The sequence below is a fragment of the Strix aluco genome, chromosome 3 (genome assembly GCF_031877795.1).
Source record: "Strix aluco isolate bStrAlu1 chromosome 3, bStrAlu1.hap1, whole genome shotgun sequence".
Taxonomy (NCBI): Eukaryota; Metazoa; Chordata; class Aves; order Strigiformes; family Strigidae; genus Strix; species Strix aluco.
In genome coordinates this window covers 63641761-63665399 of record NC_133933.1, presented here as the reverse complement: position 1 = coordinate 63665399, position 23639 = coordinate 63641761, and the positions used below count along the sequence as shown (strand labels likewise).

General features: G+C 37.0%; 1 protein-coding gene across 5 annotated transcripts in view; it reads right to left on the bottom strand.

Annotated features, from left to right (window-relative positions):
• The window catches only part of ZDHHC14 (zDHHC palmitoyltransferase 14), a 115152-nt gene that overhangs the window by 30107 nt on the left and 61406 nt on the right, over positions 1-23639 (bottom strand). For 3 of the 5 annotated variants that reach the window (XM_074818841.1, XM_074818839.1, XM_074818837.1), the window contains exons 2-3: positions 22786-22958; positions 7856-8014 (exon numbers count right to left, since the gene is read on the bottom strand). In XM_074818841.1, the coding sequence (XP_074674942.1) occupies positions 7856-8014; positions 22786-22958 (332 nt within the window). The remainder of the gene's footprint in view (positions 1-7855; positions 8015-22785; positions 22959-23639) is intronic. The other 2 variants (XM_074818840.1, XM_074818838.1) reach the window with 1 other exon arrangement.

The window sequence follows — 23639 nt, the reverse complement described above, 5'->3', positions numbered from 1 at the left end:
CGTCTACAGGTGCAAAAATATCTAGGTCCCGTTACTAGGAGATTCCAACAAGCACAAGTTAGAATTCACTTGGATAATTCTTCCACCCCATTCAAGTAAAGCATTGTAGGGCAAAGACACAAACATAAGGCATTCACTGAATGTTACCATCTTTAACACATGCAAACAGGCATTCTAGGACTGGGAAGAGTCAACAGTCTGCTATTTAAATCTTGCATCAGTCAAAAAAATCACATTACAACTCAACCAACTGTGCCAGCATTACGCAAAATTATTTTTGATAGTAGTAGTAGAACATAGGACTACAAAGTCCATTGTCATGATGCACACTGAGCAATTATGTAGAGATACCGACACATCTGCACATATTTATAGTGATGACAATTACAGCTTTTTGTAGAACTCTGATGTCATGATATGACCACATCTATTCAGGCTTCTTGACTTGATATTTTGTATGACAAATGGTACTTTCAGAATTTGATTGCTCTTGGAATGTTTAGGAAAACAAATGAGGTTTTTAGAAGTCCATTTAAGGAATACTTTTTGTTACAAAAAGTATTTATTTTCTTCTAAGATAAAGCAGTCCAATCCCAACAGCTTGCTGAATGTCATGTATGCATGCACAAAAGCAAATACAACCATGGCATTAAATCATTTACAGTCAGTTCAGAATGTGTGATAATTTAACATCATTAATAAAAAATCCAATATTCATAGCATATTCATAAAAATTATCCTTAGGTCAGATGTTCAGTTCCACTGACTGAAGTCCTCACTCCTCAGAAAATTGCTTTATTAATCATATTTAAAAAAGCCACTGATGGGACTTGTCATCAATTGACAACAGCAAATACATGGATCAATTTAACTTACACAACATTCACCTGCGTGACAGTCATTGCCCTGACAATGCCTTTGCTGTTACTTTTGTGGAATGAAATCAGAGTAGAAATTTTTATGAAAAAAAGATGAATAACAAAAGACCGATTGCAAGTTACATTTATATGCATGCTGATGTTATTTGAGAACATCTGTTATGGACAATACACAATGGATCCTTTAAATCACTGAGCTTCAGTACTTTTGCACTCTGACCCCAAATCAAAACACCCCAAGAAAACCAAATGGAACAGAAAGAGCCTTCTAGACTCAAGTTTACATTCAGGAAATATTCACCAAAGGTTTACTCCAGATTATGTTCTAGACGCTACACTAATCTCTACAAGATGATGCAAACTGAAACAGCAATATAACATTGGGAAAGATGGGCTTCTATTACTGAAATACAGCAATAATGTGCATGGTTATCTACAAGAAATAGTAAAACACAAGGGCTACTCAACAAATATTTCCCTTATAATTGTTTAAACTGTCCCACACAACTAAGCTATTTAGGTGGGGTTAAGAAAATCAGTTGCAATGTCAACTTTTTCCATGCTAATCAATTTCAATAGTGGCTGACTAATATTATTCACAAAAAGAAAATAAACATGTTTATTTTTTTAAATAAAAATAGTTGATTTGTTTGGAAAACATACAGCCATTGCCCTAGGATAGCTCATAGTAATTAAACTATATTGTCACATAGCTCACTTCACTGCTACCTCCAATAACAAATATTGACTAATTAACAATGAACCCCTTTGCACGCACATTGTGACATTTTCAAAGGCAGCAACAGCAGTTTAGAATGACTGTTTGATAGGTATGAAGAGTGCATAGCAAAGGACTGCTTAACAATCTCTCCTTACATACCTATTCTTGTCAATGTAATACCTTTCATGCACTGGGAACCAAACAAGTGCCAGACACACACCCAACTGTGGAGGAAGAGAGTTAAAAACCCCAACTTGTCCCTAGGGGAAGCATAGTATCCTTACCAGGTATCAGCATCCACAAAGTTCATGGATTTGTTCCTCTCTTTTCTACATAAAAGCACTTTTTTTTTTTTTTTTTTATTACACACTTCTGTGGCTGCCTTGTATCTGCCTTTGAATTTCCTAACCATCTTTCAAATTGTTATTGCACTTCTAAGTTTTGTAATATTCTCCGCCTTCCCCCACCCCAGTAATTTATCTTTTTAATTTTTACTCTGACATCTGAGGCTTACAACATCATTTACACAGTTGGGTATTATGATCACCTCTGCTTTTTTTATATGCAGACCAATACACAAGCCACAGCCTCTCTCTGAAGCAATCTATAACATTATCTTTTTAAAAGAGACTTTCTGCCATATTTCCCAGTACTTTCTTTGGCTTAGACTTAAATTTGACACACATGCCATGCTCCCTGAATTTCTAAAGTACATCTAGTATATAGATGGCACACTCAAAGACAAATAATACATCACTTCTGCAAGTACTCCCTTTGGCAGCTTCTTGGGTGCCCCAAAAAGGTAGTACAAACAAAAGCAGCCAAAGCCATTTCTCACATGTAAAAACTGGGAAACAATATACAAGAAAAGCGGGGGGGGGGGGAAGGACATAGCAGCCAACTTGGTAGTTTTATAGTTTTAACTGTTCAGCTATAGAGTCACTTCAAGAGACCCAGAGCTAAGGTTTAACAGGTTCAAAAATCAGACCCCAAAATTAAGTGAAAATTGTACTCTCTTCATTGCAGGAAATATAAGGAAAGAAATAGGGAAAGGTCATGAAAAGAAACTGAAAGCAAGAAGAGAGATAAAATAGTAATGAAGGAAGAGTGCTACAGAATGAAATTAAACCCAAGCAAAACAAAGTCCTGACATGAAGTAAATACTCACTGATTATAAAGGACCACAAAGTCCTGGGAAAATTACTCTCAGACACATTCTCAGTGTTATAAAAACCAAATTGTTACAATGCCACCTCTCAGCTTGTTGTTGAAGTAATTTGAGTTCTCCAGGCTGGAAGATGGTGGTATCTGGAGGGACTACAGGGAAAAGTTTCTCACAGAACACCCTGGTAATTCCTACTCCTTGCCTTACGTTGTGCGTGTTATGTGTTATGTGCATTCTAATTATTAATTCCCTGTTTTAAGAAAATAGATTTACAACACGGGTGCTTAATCTGGAAAACTACTTTTTAAAACAATTATTTTATCCAAATTTTGCTGTTTGGCATACTGCTGGTTACATAACATACTGTGTTTTCAAAACAATAAATTAATGTAGTTCGGTCAAGACCAAAACCAAAAGACAATGCCTACAATTGCCTGGCAGATGTGCTTTACAGAAGCAATGATTTAACCAGAAAGGAGGTGTCTACTGACTTCTAATATAGCATATTTTGTCAAAATCTCTGTCAAAATCTTGACACTTGGTCTCATGTTTAGGATCTATATAGGAAAGCAATCAGACTTACAAGTGAGAGGAATCTTATCTCCTACAGAAAATAGAAATATTGACAGAAAATGCCAGTATGGTATGTGTGCCTTCAGCACTACTGGCATGCTGGTTCCCCATCTCAAAAAGTTTATACTAGGTACAAAGAAGGCCGACTAAGATCCATCAAGAGCTACTGAAGAAAAAAGGGATAACCCCCCAGGGTTCAAGGCAGCTTATGCTGAAAATCTGTGAGCATGAGACTATTCAGAAGCAGCACCCCTGCATGCTCGCCCTCTTCTCCCATTCTTCCCCAGGGATCCACTCTGGCCATGGCAGGAAACAGGCTACGGCACAAACCAAAACTTTGGTCTAACTTAGTGTGCCATTCTCATGTTCATCGGTGATCTCTGAAAAATGAAACTAAATGTTTCAAAGTTCAGTTGTGACATACAATTTCAAAAATCTGAGCTTTGAATCCTCTGTAAAAAAAAAGCATGTGTACTACCATGAGTACTATATTTAAATAAATTGTTTGGAAATAGCTGCTTCTTGTTCAGCTTTTATTATAGAACTCAAATTAAGCAAGACAAAAAATATTTATTAAAATGAAACAAAAAAAGGAAATTACACAGTTCATGTTGAAATGACCAAAACCAAATTTACAAAAAGTCATTTGGTTATTTCAGAAGCAAGCCCAATCACCGGCTTCTTACTAGCATCACACGGTGCAATCAAAACCTCTTGTCAAAACTCAGCAACCATAGAATGGTTTGGGTTGGAAGGGACCTTAAAGATCATCTAGTTCCAACTCCCCTGCCATGGGCAGGGACACCTTCCACTAGACCACGTTGCTCAAAGCCCCGTCCAACCTGGCCTTGAACACTTCCAGGGAGGGGGCATCCATAACTTCTTTGGGCAACCTGTTCCAGTGTTTCACCACCCTCACAGTAAAGAATTTCTTCCTTACATCTAATCTAAATCTACCCTCTTTCAGTTTAAAACTGTTACCCCTTGTCCTATCACTACACTACTTGATAAAGAGTCCCTCCCCATCCTTCCTATAGCCTCCTTTAAGTACTGGAAGGCCACTATAACGTCTCCCTCGAGCCTTCTCTTCTCCAGGCTGAACAACCCCAACTCTCTCAGCCTGTCTTCATAGGAGAGGTGTTCCAGTCTCCTGACCATCTTCATGGCATCCTCTTGACCTGCTCGAGCAGGTACATGTCCTTCTTATATTGGGAGCCTCAGAGCTGAACACAATACTCCAGGTGGAGTCCCATGAGAGTGGAGTAGAGTAGGAGAATCACCTCCCTCACCCTGCTGGCCACACTTCTCTTGATGCAGCCCAGGATATGGTTGGCTTTCTGGGCTGCAAGCACACATTGCTGGCTCATAGTCAGTTTTCCATCCACTACTACTCCCAAGTACTTCTTCCACAGGGCTGCTCTCAATCCACTCATCATCGCCCAGCCTGTATTTGTGCTTGGATTGCCTTGACCCATGCCAGGACCTCGCACTTGGCCTTGCTGAACTTCATGAGGTTTGCATGGATCCACCTCTCAAGCCTGTCCACACCCTCTGGATGGCATCCCTTTTCTCCAGCGTGTCGACCATACCACAGAGCTTGCTATTGTTGGCAAACTTGCTGAGTATGCACTCAATCCCACTGTCCATGTTGCCAACAAAGATGTTAAACAGCGCCGGTCCTCAGACTCACCTCTGAGGAACACCACTCATCACTGCTCTCTATTTGGACATCGAGCCATCGACCACAACTCCGAGTGCAACCACTGAGCCAATTCCTTATCCACCAAGTGGTCCATCCATAAAATCCATGTCTCTCTAATCCAGACACAAGGATGTCTTGCAGGACAGTGTCAAATGCTTTCCACAAGTCCAGGTAGATAATGACAGTTGCTCTTCCCTTATTCACTAGCACTGTAACCCCATTGTAGAAGGATGCCAAATTTATCAGGCATGATTTTCCCTTAGCGAAGGGGACATGCTGGCTGTCACCAATCACCTTCTTATTTTCCACATGCCCTAGCATAGTTTCCAGAAGGATTCACTCCATGATCTTGATCTTGCCAGGCACAGCGGTAACACTGACTAGCCTGTAGTTCCCTGGGTCCTCTTTATTTCCTTCTTTATAAATGGGGGTTATGTTTCCCCTTCTCCAGTCAGTGGGAACTTCACCAGACTGCCATGACTTCTCAAATATGATGGATAGTGTCTTAGCCACTTCATCCACCAGTTGCTTCAGGACCCATGAATGCATCTCATCATTTCCCACGGACTTGTGCACCTTCAGGTTCCTTAGATGGTCTGGAACCTGATCTTCTCCTACAGTGGGTGGTTCTTCATTCTCCCAGTCCCCACCTTTACCTTCTGTGCTTGGGCGGTGTGGCTGGAGCACGTGCTGGTGAAGACTGAGGCAAAAACGTCATCGAGTACCTCAGTGTTCTCCATATCCTGGGTGACCAGGTCTCCCGTTTCCTTCCAGAGAGGGCCTGCATTTTCCCTTACACCGCTACTGTAAGATTTACTCACAAACTAAAATTAAGTAAGAACATCATCATATAGAAAATCCTAATTTAAGAGTGATGGTAAACTGCATAACACGTTCTGATTAAGTGTACCTCTTAGACTGTTGGTTTTCCACAAGTACATGAGCAATCCAATTTTCTTGACATCTATTTTTCACAGAAAATTAGTTGCAGGTACTTGTAGATTCCACTTTTTGCATTCAATACACCTGAATATTTGTATGGCAAATACCTGTATCTCATCAGGAAACAAAAGTACTATACAATGTACCCTGAAAAAGTCATAGTTTATAACAATTCCCATTATAACTGCTGAGGAGAAAAAACACAACAAATTCATTCTAATAAATGGATGGAATTATTTTACAACAAAACTTCAAATTAAAAAATACGCAAGCGGAAATTACAATCATCATACCTGTTTTATAAGCAGAAAAGACTAATCTTCTTGGATTCAACTATCACTTATATGAGTTTGCTCAGACTCTTTTCTGATACACATTCATAATAATTCACATCTGTTGCTTCATCACAGACATAATCAGAAGACAAAGATTTTTTTAAGTTGTTTCCCCGCCATCACTAACTGTATGTTTCACAGGGTAGGTTTTTCCAAATTTAGTATGAAAAGGACACAATCAGATTACAGAATAACCTGTAGAAAAATCCTTCATACCAGTTTATTAAAAAACCTGAAACGTTATTTTAAAATAAGCTTCAGAATGTGTGTGGGAGTTGCTCTTATTTATGCACTCTCAGAAAAGACAACAGCCTTTAACTTTTATTTACTGCACTGGTCAACAACTGCATTTTCGTATCAGGTTTGCTGAGCAATGCCACAACACTGTGATGTCCAGGTTACACATGTGATATACTATTTTTCTGAAAATGTGTCAAATGCAATTCATAGACACCCCTACTTGACAAGCTCAATAGCTTTTACAACACTTACAAAATTCTAAAACATCAGAAAAACTTATTTACTGAAGGAACCATCTACAGATACCAATCAACTGTATAGAGCCAAAAGGCTAAACTTTTCACTCTGATGTAAGTGTACTCCCTAAATGAGTATCATCTAAACATGAAACTGTAATTCTTCCAATGACCGCTTTGTATCTAAAAATATCACTGCTGAATGCTGCAATTACATTTCTCAGCTGGGGACATCTTTCTACATTATTTTCCTGAATGCGTAAGGTCCAGGCTCAACAGTGTGCTGATCAGTTGACCTGAACTCTAAATGTTATCTCATTAACTAGAAACTACTCAGATTTTATTGGTGTGGTTTTTTGGTTTGCTTTTAAATCCAACTATATTTTGATCACCTTGTCTGCCCTCCAAAGAAAATAGTCATGAAAAAAGACGAGATGTTCAGAGGAAGAAAGAACCCTATCATCACACAATATCCTTAAGTTCTGATATCTACATACTCTCAAAATAGCATGCTTGCCCAGTAATTTCTTACGGATTCTGACTTTAAAATTCTTAGTTTTAAAACTGTTCAAAGGTAAGAATCACCTGCAGTGTGTACTCTGGTGACAGTGCAAGCCCTAACCATCTGAAGCGTGCCTTACAGTTAGTCTGTAATGAACTGAAGAAGCAGCTCCTTGCCCTCAATTTAGTTTGGTGAAGGAAACAATTCTGAAACTCCTGTAAAGTTTGGTTCTCTGCACTGGAGAGTTCATCACACATACTATGCAGCCCTATTCGAATTGTGTTCTTTGTTTTGCAGAGCAGGTTAGGAAAGATGTATGCATCAGAAGATATTTTTCTTTCTTACATTAGCAACAACTATCAGTTAGGCAAAAACTCCTCTTCTGCCGCCTCTAAAATTCTTAACATTTAACAGAACTGGTAGGAAAGAAGGATGAACACAGCAAGTGACCTCATGAGTAATCTTGCCACTAACTCCGATTCTTTTCTCTCTTGTATTAAAACTATTCATAACAATATATAAGCTACTAAATTGAACATATGCTGTATCTTTTTTACTCACCTACGCAGTTATCACAAAGGCTGCAATGTGAGGCACGAGGTGGGCGGAAAATCTTGCAAGTAAAACAGTATTTTAGTTTCACTGTCTGTCCATTGATGATCACTTCTTTTGTTCTGGGAGGGGGGCGGTATCCTCCTGAACTGGAGCCATTTGCAATATCTAAACAGAGAAATACAACGTATTAAACTTTTCACATGAGCTATGGTGTATGCACAGAACTGTCCTTGATGGCAATCTATAGCAAGTTTCAAATTTATATTAACACACTTAAACAACTTTTTTTACCTTCTAATTCTCCTAAAATAACATGTTGCAAAAAGACAGTTAGTTACAAAGAGCATCCACAGCAAATCAATCTGAAGTAAAGAAACCACCCAAACCCAGTTCTCAAATGCTGACAGCTACCTTGAATCCCAAAACTCTTGCACTCTCATACCCTGTAAGAGTTCATAGAGAATACATTAAAGACAACTATGACTACTGGTACAGGATGGTAAAACTTGGACAAGTTATCTTGAGGATTTTCCTGAATTTTTTAGAATTCCTGTAATAACAAAAATTCTATCTACAATTGCTGCAGAAATTCTACAGCTTCCATATAGAATCTGCAGATTCACTTAAGCAACAGCAGCTCTGTCATTAGAGCCTGGCATATGGTAGAAAGAAGATCAACTGTCACTCTGAGATCTCTTAAATGCTGTGATACAATTGAGCACATTCAGAATAGTATTTCACAGCTCTTGCTGTTTCAGAGTTTGAAAATCTAGCTCCCAGTGTTAGTTTTATACATCTCGAAGTTTGTTGCATAAAAATAGTTTCCAACTACCTCATTTGGTACAAGTGGTGGGGTTTTGTTTGTTTGCTTTTGTTTTCTTTTAGGACACGAGCATTCATTTTTCCAGCAACTAAAGGAATAATTAGGCTAAATCATTAAAGTTCAATTTTGTCCTTTAAATGTGCCCAAGCTGAGCTGTAGTCTGAAAGCTGAACATGTAAAAGTGGTACCTGTTTCTCAGTTTATCTGTTCTTATGTAATCACAATCAAATCAAACCACAGAAGTGAAAAAAAAACCCTAAATTTTTACTCTTGGATGGGCAGGACAGCAATATCAATAGGAAAGTATAATACATTATTTTCCAATATATGAATGAAGCTACATTTCAAAGTCACAGTCACCTGCACAACTGTGTTTTAAGTTGTCCCCCTCACTTTCATGTTGGGCAAGCATGAGGCTGGATGACAGGTTACTAAAAGATCCATGACTTCTATTTGAGCTCAAATGGTTAGAAATATCACTCACAATTACAATTTCTGCCAGGTCTGCAGATATATTTACACAGCCTACAAAGTACACACTCTGCAAGGGGGTAACTAGAAAGCCTCCTACCTAGCAAGGATTTCAAATTAGTGACAGCATAACTGTGCCAGCAAAGGTGTAAATATATAATATGCTACATTTGGCAGCAAATGCATCTTAAGAAGTTCCCATCTGCAACGTGCTCATCCACTCCATAAATATGCATCTGTAAAACTATTTGCGGGACACCAATGTAAACTTGACCACTGAAACAACTGGCCTTCAGAAAACTCTTGGAGAAGAGGGTAGAAGGAGGGGAGCAATAGCTGAGAATGATGGAGTCAGGGTGTGAAGCTAGTAAGTATCCCTTATGAGAATGAAGTGGTAAATACTGAAGAAACAGCAGCTTAGAGGCAGCCTACTGGACTCTGATGAGGTACAGACATTTGCTTGTGCTGAATCTAAACCGACCCTGCAATGGGTCAGGTCCTATGATCTGCATGTGAAAGCACAGATTACTGTGTGGCTCCTATAAAAATCAGTAATACTGATTTTGAGCTCAAGGCCAATACTACTTCACACAGTATCTTTTGTTAAATAGGTATTGCAGTACAAGCTACTAGTGTATTTACATGCTGAAGCATAACTTGACAATAATAGTTGTTTAATGTGAAATATGAACACTATCTTAAGTTTCCTTTTTTGTTGTTTTTTACAGTTATGTTGTTTAAAAGAAACTCATTAATTAAATGACTGTGATTTTAAAGCACTAGCAGATATAAGAATTTGATGAGGTCAATAGAAAAATTAATTTCTTCAGGTTACAGTAAAAATTTTAATGCAGAACTAAAAGTAAAGTAACTAGACGTAAAAAAGCCTAATTCAGAACTAGATCAGAAACATCAGAAAAGATGTTCTTTTCAGGGCATAGCACAACTGTGCTTATACTACTTAAAGCTTTAGAGACATGGATGATTTCTAAATCCAGAAAACAGGGAAAAATTTCTTATAATTCAGAGATTACATTAAAAAAGCTTCAATTTTTACAATGAGAACTTCTGTAGAACAAGTTATCATAGGCTGCATTTCATGTAGTACTAGTACAGATCTACCTTGTAGTACCAGTACAGATCTATATAAGACAATACTTTTTAGGGAAGAAAAACAGCATAGTAAGTTTTTGTTATTAAAAAGCCCCTATAGCTGATTTTAGTTACTACCACTGAAAAAGATAAATATACTTTAATACACTGTACTTTCAGTGACATTATCACCAGCAGGCTTGTAACATTCTTAGTCCTTCTATAAATCCATGGGCCTTACAAAACACAGCATTATGCCCATTTCTGACTGTAGTCTGGTCAAGACAGACTTAAATTGTGAACAAAAATGTAGGTCATTAGCCCTAAGTGGCTTTTTATGTAATAAAGCATTTAACACATGCACACATAACATCTTCATTAATAAACCAGTGATTTCCATCTGATACTCATACTCAAATTTAGGTACATAATTGCCAAAAATACTAATGAAGCCTGAATTTTATACTATACAGTTTTCTATACTGCTAGAAACATTGATGCACTGAATTTTCCTAAAATAACACTAAGATTTCAGATTTTCTTCTTTTACAAAATATTATTCCTATGTACCTAAATATTGAAAGAAAATGACTTAAACCAGTCAATGTGAATTGTTTTGAATAAAAGCACTCTTTTTTCCTAATGAAACATTTATGCATAAAAAAGGTACATTGACTAAACCCAGCATTTTCCCACCTTTCCAGGAGTTAAAAAAGTGCACTGTATTTATTCTATTTTAAAACAGGCTCTGGCAGAATCTCAAAGGCAACTTCCCTCCTCTCTGGTGGAGAAGGGAGACTAGTAGCCAGCCCATTATACTTACAACACTGGTTTCCTAAGAGGATTTCCTTCCAAACCTTTGCAGGGAAGTTCAAGTTCACAGGGACAGCAAATCCCAGCTCTCTGAGGAAAATTAATTTCAAAATCCAAGGGTGAAAGCTGATGCAAATGGAATTAATGAAAACAGTCTTTCTGACTTTTCATGGACTCAGGATTTTACCCACATTTCTAAATTGCATAATCAAACCTGAAAGTCCTAGTCTTTGTTTATTAACATTTTTTTTTTCTGGAAACAAGCATCATGGCAAGGTCAAATTTGCTTGGATTTAATCAGATTTATCTAACCTAAATGTACTAAACATGTCCTGCTCTCACAGTGATATTTCAGTCTGTAATTAGCCTTCAGTTGGACTGCCCATACTTGGGTTCTAACACAGTTAAATCTTTTAATATATGCGATCCCCTTAAGGCACAATAAGATTAATCTTTAGGGAACCACCTTCCCCAAATAAATCTGCATTTGACCACTAGTTTTTACATTTTTCTATTCCAATCCATTACTGATGTAGTAATGCAAGTTATTTTACAAAAAGGGTAAAATTTTCCCACTAATGGGATTGCCTTCCATCCTCTCTGCTCTGCCACATTTTATAACTTCTCTAGCAGTGTTAAATGTTCATGCACTAGATGGGGCTCCAGCATTTTTATTACCCCAAACATACACTCTGTATCTTTGCAGGACCAAGGTATCTGAACTCCTGCAAGAAAGTCACTCCAAATATTTAATGGAGATACAACACACTGCCTAGCAATCTTCTAATGTGACAACAAACTCCACTTAGATCTCTCAAAATACTATGCTGAAAACACATGGGAGGTGCTGTTTAGATGAGACACAGAGGCTCAAATTTTGTATACATATCACCAGGATTCTCCCACTCAATCAAGCATTTGCTTTTTTGGTCAACTTTCCTAAGATACTAGGACAAACAGTCTCTAGAAGGTCTCTCCACATTGTCTCTACACAAATTTAGCAATCCCATCATTCAAGATTTGTCATCAACTCTAAAGGGACACAATTTCAATCTTCAAACAGTATCATTAGAAAAGTTAGTAACCTGAAGTAATGTTTCCTGCTAAGAAAAACATATAATGCAATGAAAAAAAATCTTTATATATGACCTATAACATCTGAAGAACAACAACAAAAAGAGCCCTGCAAAAATGCAAACCACGAGGAAATGTCTTCCTCTGTGTTTAATCACTTAAATCCAAGCTACATGCTTAACAACAGTGGGCTAGAAGGGGAAAGAGTAATTTACTTATTTTTTTTTAGGGAAAAGAACTTAAATTTTTTTTTTTCCAGGCAGTAATCTCAGGGACAAACAATACTGGGAACCTGGCTTAGGCTGAAACCAGCAGCTGCTAACTGCATTCTTCACATAATTCTTCATCTGATAGCCAACAAGAGATACCAACCAAACATTGCTCCTGACTTTAGATAAGAGACTTACTGCCTTGATTTCAGAAAAACCTATGCATTATTTTCTTAAGAGTGGAATTGCATCATCTTCTTCAAGTCTAAAACTTTATGTGAAAGGCATTCTCGCTCCCAGAAAGAAATGTAATCTTTAGTGATTTGCTGAGGGAAAGAGTAAGAGCTTTCTGAAAGACCTACTGATGCACAAAGTAATTTTACTAAATTTATTTTTAGAATGTTGTTTAAAGCAAGCAGTATCAGGTATGGCTATAAGCCTATCAAACTGGTATCCCACCTTTAGAGAGAATGCAAAACATACACACGTTGTACCTACGAAGTTGTATGTACTTGTTCAGGTTATTGTTAATTCTATGAAATGCCTATGCTGTGGTACAGATTTAATTTTATAAGGTTCTAAGGAAATCAAATTGTGCATTTCAAAACAAAGACAGGCAAGGAATTGTGGAGAAGTCTCAAATATAGTCCTGAGCATCAATGAAAATTAGAGAGCCAAGAAAAAAAAAATATTCCAGAGATGGCATGCTGGTGTAGCTAATATACTGAGTTTCAGGGCTTTTGAAAAGGCAAAAGAAAGGAAGCAAAAACTGTGAAATGGCCTGAACTGGTTGTATAGAATAAATTAGGAAGATTAAGATGGTTACCCTGAAGAAAAATCCAAAGCATTTCCTTTTTAAGGTTGCAAGGATAAAATACCATGATCATATTTTTATTTATCTGCATCACCTATCCAATGTAAGAAAGATCGATATTGTGGAAGAATTGTTAATCTTGTATACATCAAATGGACCAAGGCTTTTCCATCTGTGAAACCCATTCGCCTGGGTTTGGTTATCCTTTTAAGCCTTCCTATGTAGAAGTTTATTATCCTATGAACATCTTTCCGCTTGAGGTGACTTCACATTAAACTAACTACAAGAGACACATAACTGCAAAGAGGTTACAAAATAAGGCTGCTCCCAGTTTTCATGTTCCCATCAAAACAACAGCCCCTATCAATATAGTATTTTGTGTGATCGCAGAACCCATGGTAATATGCAGCATGAAAAGGATGCTACTACTATTGGGGTTGCCCTGGAAAAAATGACTTTTCAATTTTCATGAGTTATAATCAGAGTAAAAATACTGCATCAACAAGTTTATTCTCCCATTTAGACAAAAAAAAATACCCTGCTGCATTTGCATTTAACTGAGATTATAGCACTTTTATAGCAAATAACCCTACTTTATCTTCAGTGATTTTGCATTACACAAGTCTCATGCATCTAGTTGCTTTTCCTATTATGTTATATGAAAAAATACTAGAGTATTTTAAGATTTATGCTCCTCCCCTCTCTTAGGCCAAATACATATATTTCTTAAGTATTTTCTTACTGGTCATGTAATGACTCTTCTTCTAATGCATCCCCAAAAATCTCCTTTTTGACATATCACAGTGCTGACTCAATCTGTTTGTGGATAATACTCAAGTCCCCTTTTACTGTACCATTCGCTACTTAGCCCACTTTTTGTTAGTATTTGTCTCCATTTGTAATCATGCATTTTATATTTGTTCCCTAAATTTGCTAAGACTATTTGGAATATCTTTCAAAAAAATAAAATTCAAGCCAAGTGCTTGCAAATTCCCCCAGCTCAGCATCAATTTCAAAGTTAAGCGTATTCCCTTTTTCTTGAGCCCACAATCAGTCTCTGCAAGACCTTACTTGATCACTTACCATTTGCCACTAGAGTGTCTTTCTATAAAGTTGCTCATTTACTCTGTGGTAATTTCATCTAGACATTATTCCCAAAATTTATATAGAAAGAATACCATGTAGGACAGTATCAAGAGCTCTATTACAGTCAAATTCAGCACAACTGCTTCTTCTTTTCCACCAAAGAAGGACATCAGTTTGGTTACATTTGATTTGCTCTTGAAATACTTTGTTGCTTGTTTTGAGTCTTAAATGGCCATAAACCCCACTCCCTGCCAGCCCCAATTCTTACAATTTGATCGTTTAGAAGTTTGCTCCATATCTTTCCAGAAAGATAATAGTTTCTAGAGATAGAATAGAGAGATATAGACACGGTATATTAGATTGACAACTTTTTTCTTTTTCTTTTCACTTCTACTACTTTCCTTCCTTACCTGCACCTCCTATCAGATGGCAAGAAGTGTGTAAGTTCTCTTCTGAGATCGGAGTGCTGAACCCTTCAGACTACCCTGTTATTTCTCCTTTTCCAACTACAGAGCATGCCTTCAGCTTCTTTCTTCCTTTGACCTCTAACAGAATCTGTCCTGTTGTCTTCTACTGTTCCTTGCTGGTTGTAACTGACTTTATTCCCCTTTTGCCTTTCTGACACTTTCCTTATATGCCTGTGCCACCTCTTCATACTCACCTTTAGAAACTGTCTCCACTTTCAATACAAGTATCTTTTTGACTGCAATCTTCATAAAACTACAAATACAGACAGAATGGCCACTTACTACACTTCCCAACCTTCCTCTGTATGAGGACAGCTTGATGATGTGCATTTAATTTAGTACGTTTCAATAACAAAGGTCCCTTTTGCTTTGTGGACATTCTTTTTTTTGTTTGTTTGTTTGAATTCCTTTCACTTTTTGTTTTGCTATGAACACAGATGGTGGCTGGGCTACTACCACCTCACCAAATCCTCAATAAACAACTGCCTTCCATTCCTGTACCCTAGTGGTGGAAACAGCAGCATCACAGCTCTGTTAGTCCTCCATCTTCACCTGGTAAAAGGCGATAGCCTATATGGAAACATTTCACACTGTCAGCATGACCATCCTGTTTCCAAAAAGTCACCTGAATGAATGGAGTACTAGCAGTTTCTTTAGAAGGTCTTATTTTGAGAACTGTTCTCCTTAATCAGCTTGTCCTATTCTATGTTTTCTAACATACAAAAATAAAGGTTAATAAGCTTTAAAAAGAACTTCAAAATAGCGTTCTTAAATCAGAATTCCTCCTCTTTGGGCATAAGACTCAAGTATCTAAGAAATACTTGAATAAAGTAAAAGCCACAGATTGGACACATTACATGCATGAATTTTAGAAAAGTTACAATTTGGTAAAGGTATTATTTTTAGGTCATTTATCTGAAGAATCTCTTGGCAAGATGCATATTACTGTTAACCTTGCACCCTGTCTTTAGAAGGTTCCTCAAGTTCAAAAGGTACAGCAAATTCCTAGGCAATCAAACCAGAATGATAGTTTTGGAGCACGTAGAAGCTTTCTTTTGAACTGCAGGAGCCATCCAGCTCTTCCTGCTGCACAGATGCAACTCTACTGAGATACATCTTTTTAGGGCACATTTAAAAGTATATTTTAATAGTACAAAGATGTTTCTTCCCATTTCCATTGTTGATTTCAGAATCACAATTTTAGGGTAGAAGGATTTGTTATAGCTACCTCGTTTGTTCCTCTCCATTAGACTTGCCATAAGCCCTCATGCTTGGGAACCTGAGCCCCAAACTCTGCATTTGCTGGCAATACATTTCCTTACTTCAAGGCTCCATTGACCCTTTTTGGAAGACTACTAGTTTTGCTTCTGCTAAAGGTAAGACAGAGGTTTTGATCAGCTCAGTAGTCTGCACCTGTGATACAAGTCTTGTGCTACCATTTTTAAAGAAAGTTGTAAACACCATTTCTGACAGTCACACATGAAAACATTCTGACCCTCCTAAACAACCTTTTAATACAATCTTTGTCTTTTTTTCCAGTACACATTTATATTTTTCATTTTGTATTTAGCCAAAACTCTGTATCTGACAGACTTGTTCTTTAAGGAAAAACCATTACTGTCACCTGCTTATTTGAAATAATTTATTTCTTGACTTAGATCAATGTTTCTTTGAACACAGGGTAAATAAGCAATTCCTTGAACAGAAACCTGTGCCTGTATTTTGGACTAAAGCTGGTACCTTATTCTAGGTAAAGGATTCCTTGAAAGAGAGAATGAAACCAGACTGTAGCACTGATTAGGAAAAGGTGCTAAATGAATGCTTCACTATATTTTTCCATATTTTTATGTTTAAAAAAAAAAAACCAAGCAAACAACTTGATGAGTTTTTGTAGCCTAAGCTATATACCTTATTTCTGAGGTTTTCAGATGCTTAAGCAAGGTGATTCAACCACTTCTGAAACTCAGATGAATAGCAAACACTTTAATACCTCTATCATATTCGAGAATTTGAAGAAAGGAGCTGAAACCTAGCACACCCTGTAGCCTTTGAGTTTAGCACGCAACTTTTTCTGCACAAATTTTGGCAGAAGAAAGATGGGCAGGGTGGGGGAGGGGGCAGGTCACAGTTCAGATATCCTCAGCAGCAGCTTAAGAGCTGTAGAGTTAACTTTCTGATTTCTTTACTGCAGAGCAAAGGTTAACTCCGTTTATGAACAGATTATGAACACTTCATCACTGCAGAGAAACTAAGGATATCGCATTCTGGCAGAACGGGGTTTATTGGAGACTGCTGCAGTCAAGCACTTCGGACAAGGAACCTGGTCCTCCCTCCTACCACCTCCACAATAAAGAGACGGCACCTGCTCAACCCAGAGAAAGGAAAAGCTTTGAGGAAATCCCATCACAGAAACACAAGGTGAGTAAAAAACAGAGTGGAAGGAAAGATCAGAGAAAGAGGAAGGAGTGACACACAACAAAAGATGCAACCAAGTAGGATTCAGGTAAGAGCCATGGAGGCAGGGCTGAACGAAAATACAGGAAAGACAGGGCAGAACACAGGGTGCATGTATGTTAACAGATGCAATAAAAGAGCTAGAAAAGAGCCCCGGTGTGGACTCTAAATACCAGAAAGCACAGAATTCTCCAGAAACAGGAACCAAAACTGAAAGAACTTTTTGGAACAAGCTGCAGTAACTTGTTTTTCTGTCAAGGCCCTAATAACAAGAAGTGCATTGTTACAGTGCTGCCTCCTGCCTGACCTGTCTAGGTTTCCATTACTCAAAGAGCAACTTACTGCTCCTTTTGACTTTTTTTGGTGTGTGTTTATAACCACTTGGATTATGAAAATAATGTATCTAAGACACTTTCTATGCCAATTAGCAAGCATTCAAAATACCTCATCCTTCAAATGGAGTCAAGAACATAGTTAATATTTACAGCCTGTTTACACGTCTGCGATTCTATACGAATAGAGAATTAAACTGCACATCATAAAAACTCTAAAGTGACTATTACACCACGACCATTTCAAAACCACAGATACAATTAAATATTGCATATATGGGTACTCAATTTAAAGACTGAGATATTCATTACCTGTGGTTAAATTGGGGAAAATCCTTTAATAAAAGCATATTTAAAACCTGATGTACAGAACACTCAAGATTTCACCAAGTAGCTGAATATAGTGGTGAAAAATATCTGTCACAGCAAGATAACTAAATTCTAGTATCTACTCTTCAGCAACTCACTTGCAATCTCATTTACCAGACCATCATTATTATCAACTTTATAAGTAATTACTGAAAAAGTAAATTTCCATTAGAAAGGCCATCTGTTTTACATAAAAAGTCTAGGTTATACAAGTTACTGTTCTGAAAATTTTTTCCCCAACTGCACCATCATTATTACTGGTAGATAATCAGCAAGTAAATTTCAGTAACAGCTTCATTAATGGATTTTATTTTCTGCCTAAGGGGCTCAAGAAATTCAAAGAAACTGACACAGAAATGGAAAAGTACCTATAGAGGTGATAGGGAACGTAGGACAGTACCTAGATGAATACTACCATGCTTTTCAGCATCTTACCCTCCTCTCTGTTCCTTTCTCAAATGCAGGTGTGAAAGCCTCCCACTGTTTAGGAAGATTTTATTTCATTAGTTTTCAAACAGTTTAAGGAATTAGGACTATGATTTTTCTGTAGCTGAACTGTCAGCCACCAGTGGTACAACTCAAAACACCACACCCATCTTTCTCTTCTAAACTGACAACCATTTGTTTTCACTCAAACTGTTCTCAGTGAGGGAAGCAACAAGTATATCCTTACTTTAACCAGAGTTAAGACAACTTCTCTCAAATACATTTTTCTTCACATACAGTTATGCTCCAACTTTTCCTTACAATGACCACACATTATAGCAGGAATAAATTCTTCTCTCAGTCATTACAGAGAAAAAGAAACAAGCCAAAACAGAACATCAACAGTAAGAAGCCCAAGAATTTGTCTGCAAATCTTGCTTCTAACCAACTCTGAAATCCTGTCCTTAGCCAAAAATGGGTTTAAAGAAATATGTTAATATAATAAGTGACAGAAAGACAGATGGTCAACAGGCTTGGACACAAGTGTCTTCCCTTCTAGTTCTGGTTTAAATATGCTTCATGAGTGCAGACTTCCATACAGTGTCCTCCTATGGTGGTCCGGCCTTTTCCTAATGAGAACCTCTTCTGACTAGGTACAGCAGTGCCCCACACGATGATGCTTTTCTGAGATGGTAAAAGGTCAGCTAACACAAATGGCTTGGTTGTATGTGTAATAAGTAAGATGGTATGTGTGTTGGCCAGTAGAAACAGGTGAAAATTTAAAAACAAGCTTGGTATTCATCTAATAATTGTTAAGCTTTCATTTTTAAACTACCTTTAAACACCAAATTTGAGAAAGGTGACATTTAACTAAAATATACAATTTTTTTTGTAATTTAAACTTTTAAAAGTATCATTCATGTTTTATTTTACTTAGAAAGCAGCACTGCTTTTTAAGTAATGTCTTAAGTAACGCATATCAGATATGATAAACATACACTTTTATTCCTTGGAAACAGCTTAGATTCTGTTATTTATCATTAGGACAGCAGAGACCAGGATGATGACTGGCAAATTAAGACTACTTGTGCTTCACCACAATACGACAGAAAAAAAAGAGGAGTGCTGGGATTGCTGGAGTCAAACAGATAAGAGAGGTCATTACGGCAGACTTAAGAATTGTAAAGGTTTTACAGAAATTTAAGTTCTTCAAGTAAGTCTTATAGAAGGTTATTCAATTAGAAAAATATTCTTATGATTTCAAGTATCTAATAAATATATTTAACTTCCAATCATAAGACATTTTACTGGGAACTCCAGTACTGAAACAGGTAAAGAATATCCACTGCTCCTCAAGTACTGCGTTAATAAAACTGAATGAAAACTCCATTTTAAAAAACACAGAATACTCATGAGCTGTCACAGTTATTACGGCAGTAATAAAACAGTTACATGGCAACCTTATTTCAAAATAGTTCTTTTGGGAAAACTCTAAATTTTGAACAGTTGTTTATCTACAAATCAGAACACAATTTTATGATATAAAAGGACATTCCTTTTCGGCAACACTAAGGAATGTACCTGTCTGAATTCCATCCTCCTCCTATATGTTTCTCCTACCGAGAGGATAACTTCTTTTGAGAAGAGGTTGGGGCAAAAAAAGAGAAAGGATGGGGAAATAATAACTTCTTCCACATTTCCCCAAGTAGTTCTGAGATGCTTTTTTACCCCACTCTCCATCTTTTCCTTCCCAACTATAAGAATAATCCCATTACCCGTTATAGCAATTTACACACTTCTGTGCAGCAAGCTACATACTCAGTATTTGATTCTGAAAAATGTTTGCAGTGACAGCACTGGCAAAAGCTAAAAAATAAGCTCTAAAATCGGTCTTCCCAAGAAATCCGTTAACTTTCCCAAGAACACAAATTTGAACTTTGACATCTGTTTTCCAAATATCTGGATTCTGTGAATATTAGGAATTCTTCTATTACACAAGCAAGAACTGAAATTATTGTGCTTGAAGAGTATTCTAGTTGCTTAATATAAATATATTCCATATACATTTTTAATGTTTATTTAGAGTGTAGTGAGAATACGGCTTCAAAATTTTCCTCCATTTAATTTTTTTATGAAATGTAAAGACAGGTTGACTGAAGATCTTCTTTTAAAATAATCCAGAGTACCATATCCAAAAGTAAGCAAACAGAAGAAATTTATATGAATTTAAATTCATCCATCTGGGATGGAGCTATCTGGGTCATCTAGGATCTAACATTTTTCTTCCCTGTATACTATGTACAGTATGGTCCTTGCCCAGAGCTAAGTCCCAACTGGCTAAATGTAGTCTTCTTCCTGTCATGGCAATGACAGCTGGCTCCTGTCTCTGCACAATTAGTTCAAACAATGTATACAAGCAATGCAGGTTTTCTTCCTGAAACACAAATGCCAGCAGAATACAGTTTTTGGAAAGCTATACCAGGTCTATAAAATTTGGTGAACTACACATCTCAGACTTCATACAACCATGAGAAAAGATTTCCTTCCCACAAAGTTCATGTAATGTGGTCGTTGATCATACAGTTCCAAAAGACTCAAGCCTACATGAAGAGAATACAGCATAAGTACAATTAGCTGCTGCATGTAGCATGTGTTGATTCCACTTCAGAACTCAAATCCAAACACTCTGAAATACACAAAATGCTACTAATTATATACAGACATCTTAACATATAAATAGTGTAACAGCTGTGGTCAGGATCTGCCAAAATCTGGTGAAAGAAACTGATCTCACTGTACTGACAATCAATGAACTCATCCCTATATTTTGAAATCCTGCTTCTTCTTGAAATAATCCATACCAAAGATAATGTGCATGCTTCCAGAAAGTAAACCCATTCTTCCTCCTCTAAGAGCAGTTTTCAGAAACCGAGCCATTTGGACAAGATTTTTCATCACAATGAAACCACTGGATTCAAACAACCACTGAAGTACGTACATATTTAAAAACAAACTTGTTACCTTTCCTGTGCTAAAGTACATATGTATTTAAAAAAAAACCTGTTGCTTTTCCTCTCCTAAAGGCTCATAAATGCTAAAATAGTGAATACTAGTTGTTCCTGGTTTTGTTTTACCTTAACAATGCTTCTTTGTCCAACAGATCTCTGAAGTGGAAGATATAGCTGCATGATGTGCATACTGTCTCTTAACAGTTAAGCAGTAAGAGGAAACTAATGCCACACTGTTGTTAAAATTTTGCTATTTTGACATGAATTCTCCTATCCTTCCCACTTACATGGGCATGGTTCACAGTGCGATTTTGGTGTGTACAAACTACGTTTGCTTTCTGAGTAAACTAAACTAGAACTTTGGCTCCATGTGTATAGCAAATGAACTCTACCCCATAACATGGTGTCAGAGTCTAAACCAATGAGTTTGCCCCTCAGACATTTTCAACTGTGTTTTGTGGAGGACATACAGTCTAGAGAACCAGACAAAACCTAGTCTGAACCAAACCCCTCAAATTCACACTCTACAGATGCAGAAGTACCTGTAACAGCAGCTTTAATGCAGTAGAAGCAAATGAATGCACTAAATTATTTGTCACAGTAAACAAAGCCTAAGACTGTACTATAGTACATCAAGGACACCACAGATATTTCTCCTGTGCTTGTATAAAACTGTATCTGTCTTTTCAATTATATGAGTTAGTGTTCCTGTGAAATTGCTTCAGAAAACAGGATTTCCATTGACTATCATATCAAAGCAGATATAGTAGCCTTTAGTAAACTTTAGTAGCTTACTTCAAAATAAGCAAACACAACCACTGCTTGTGAAGCAGCTCTGCAAACTCATCCTGTTTTCTCATCCAGGTAGCACATTTTAGCTATTCAATATATTTGTAGCTGTAGAAATTCCACAATTAGAATTTAGTTAACAATTCTCTTGATAAATGAGGCTGATCAAAATCTAGTTCACTCTCCTTTAATTGTGTTGGCTTTACATAGATAAAAAATAGTAACATTTTATTACTGTTATTGAAGAAAAATCTTTCCAAGACTGCATCAACTTATGAGATGGCATATTAACATAGAGACTTATCTGACTTCTTCACAATATAACTAACAACATAATTAAATTCAGTTAAACTCTGAGGGTGTATTACTTCAAAAGATGCACAACTGTAGAACCTTTGCAATATCAGCTTTCTTGCCAGAAACACTTTAGAAAGTATTCTCTTGTGCACCACAGAGACACTTCTACCAGACTTACTGAGAAGTATTTACAGTAATAACTATCACTCTCCAAGGCCAGGATTTTTACTGTCTTTCTTGGTGAAGAACTGATCAACCATCTTTCCACAGGAATCACTGCAATGTCATCAGACATTACAACTCCAGAACAATTACTGTAGCAAGATAGGAGTAACTCCTCCCATGAGCAGAGCAGCACACTGCCTTCACACAGTACATGCACCCTCGGGAGGAAAGCGAAGAGACAACAGACCTTCAGTGTTACCTATTTGTCTCTCTAGATCTGCTGCTTCATCTGGTGTTGCGCGTGGGAGGACACCAGGATCACTGAAACTAGTACGCAGCAGGGTCCCCATCACGAAAAAGAAAAGAATCCCACCAATTGCAGGTATAGCAGGTGTAATCTTCTCTGACAAATACGGACAACTGGAAAAAAAAAAAAGATTAAAAATAATCAATAACACATAGTGCAACTTGCTCTCAAAAACTGTTTACCATTATAAATGCATACAAAGAATTAATTTTCTTCTAGTGATATATTACTTGTCTTGGAATGTTTACTGAAGCTGAAATTTCTGTTTATGTGTTCATGACACTTCTGAAATTTCTCATCATCTGTTTAATAAAGGTCCAAATAGCATAATAATGACCTCACTAATATGCAATACTCATTTACATAATAAAATATTTTTATTACAGGGTATTATAAGCTCATATATTTGTTCATCTACTGTCCAACTGCATAAAGTAAATTGGAGGGGGTGAGGGGGAAGGGGAAATAACCTGAAGATATTCAGCAATAAAAAGCAAAGCACATAACATGATGAAATAAGCCACAATGAAAAATGTAATTAAGTCTATAAAATGAATTTATCATCCATCACAAAGATGGCGCTCAAGAACTTACACCTGTGACACATTCCTTTAATAGCATTGGTATATACCCATTTTATAACAGCACTACTTTCTAAATCCATTTCTTGTAACTTGGTAAACTTGTTTACTCATTTACAAAGTAAGAAGAGTGCAAATGACAGTGCAACACATCTGGAAACAAATAATCCAGGGGGGTCTAGGGCAACATCAACAGCCCTTTACCAGCACAAA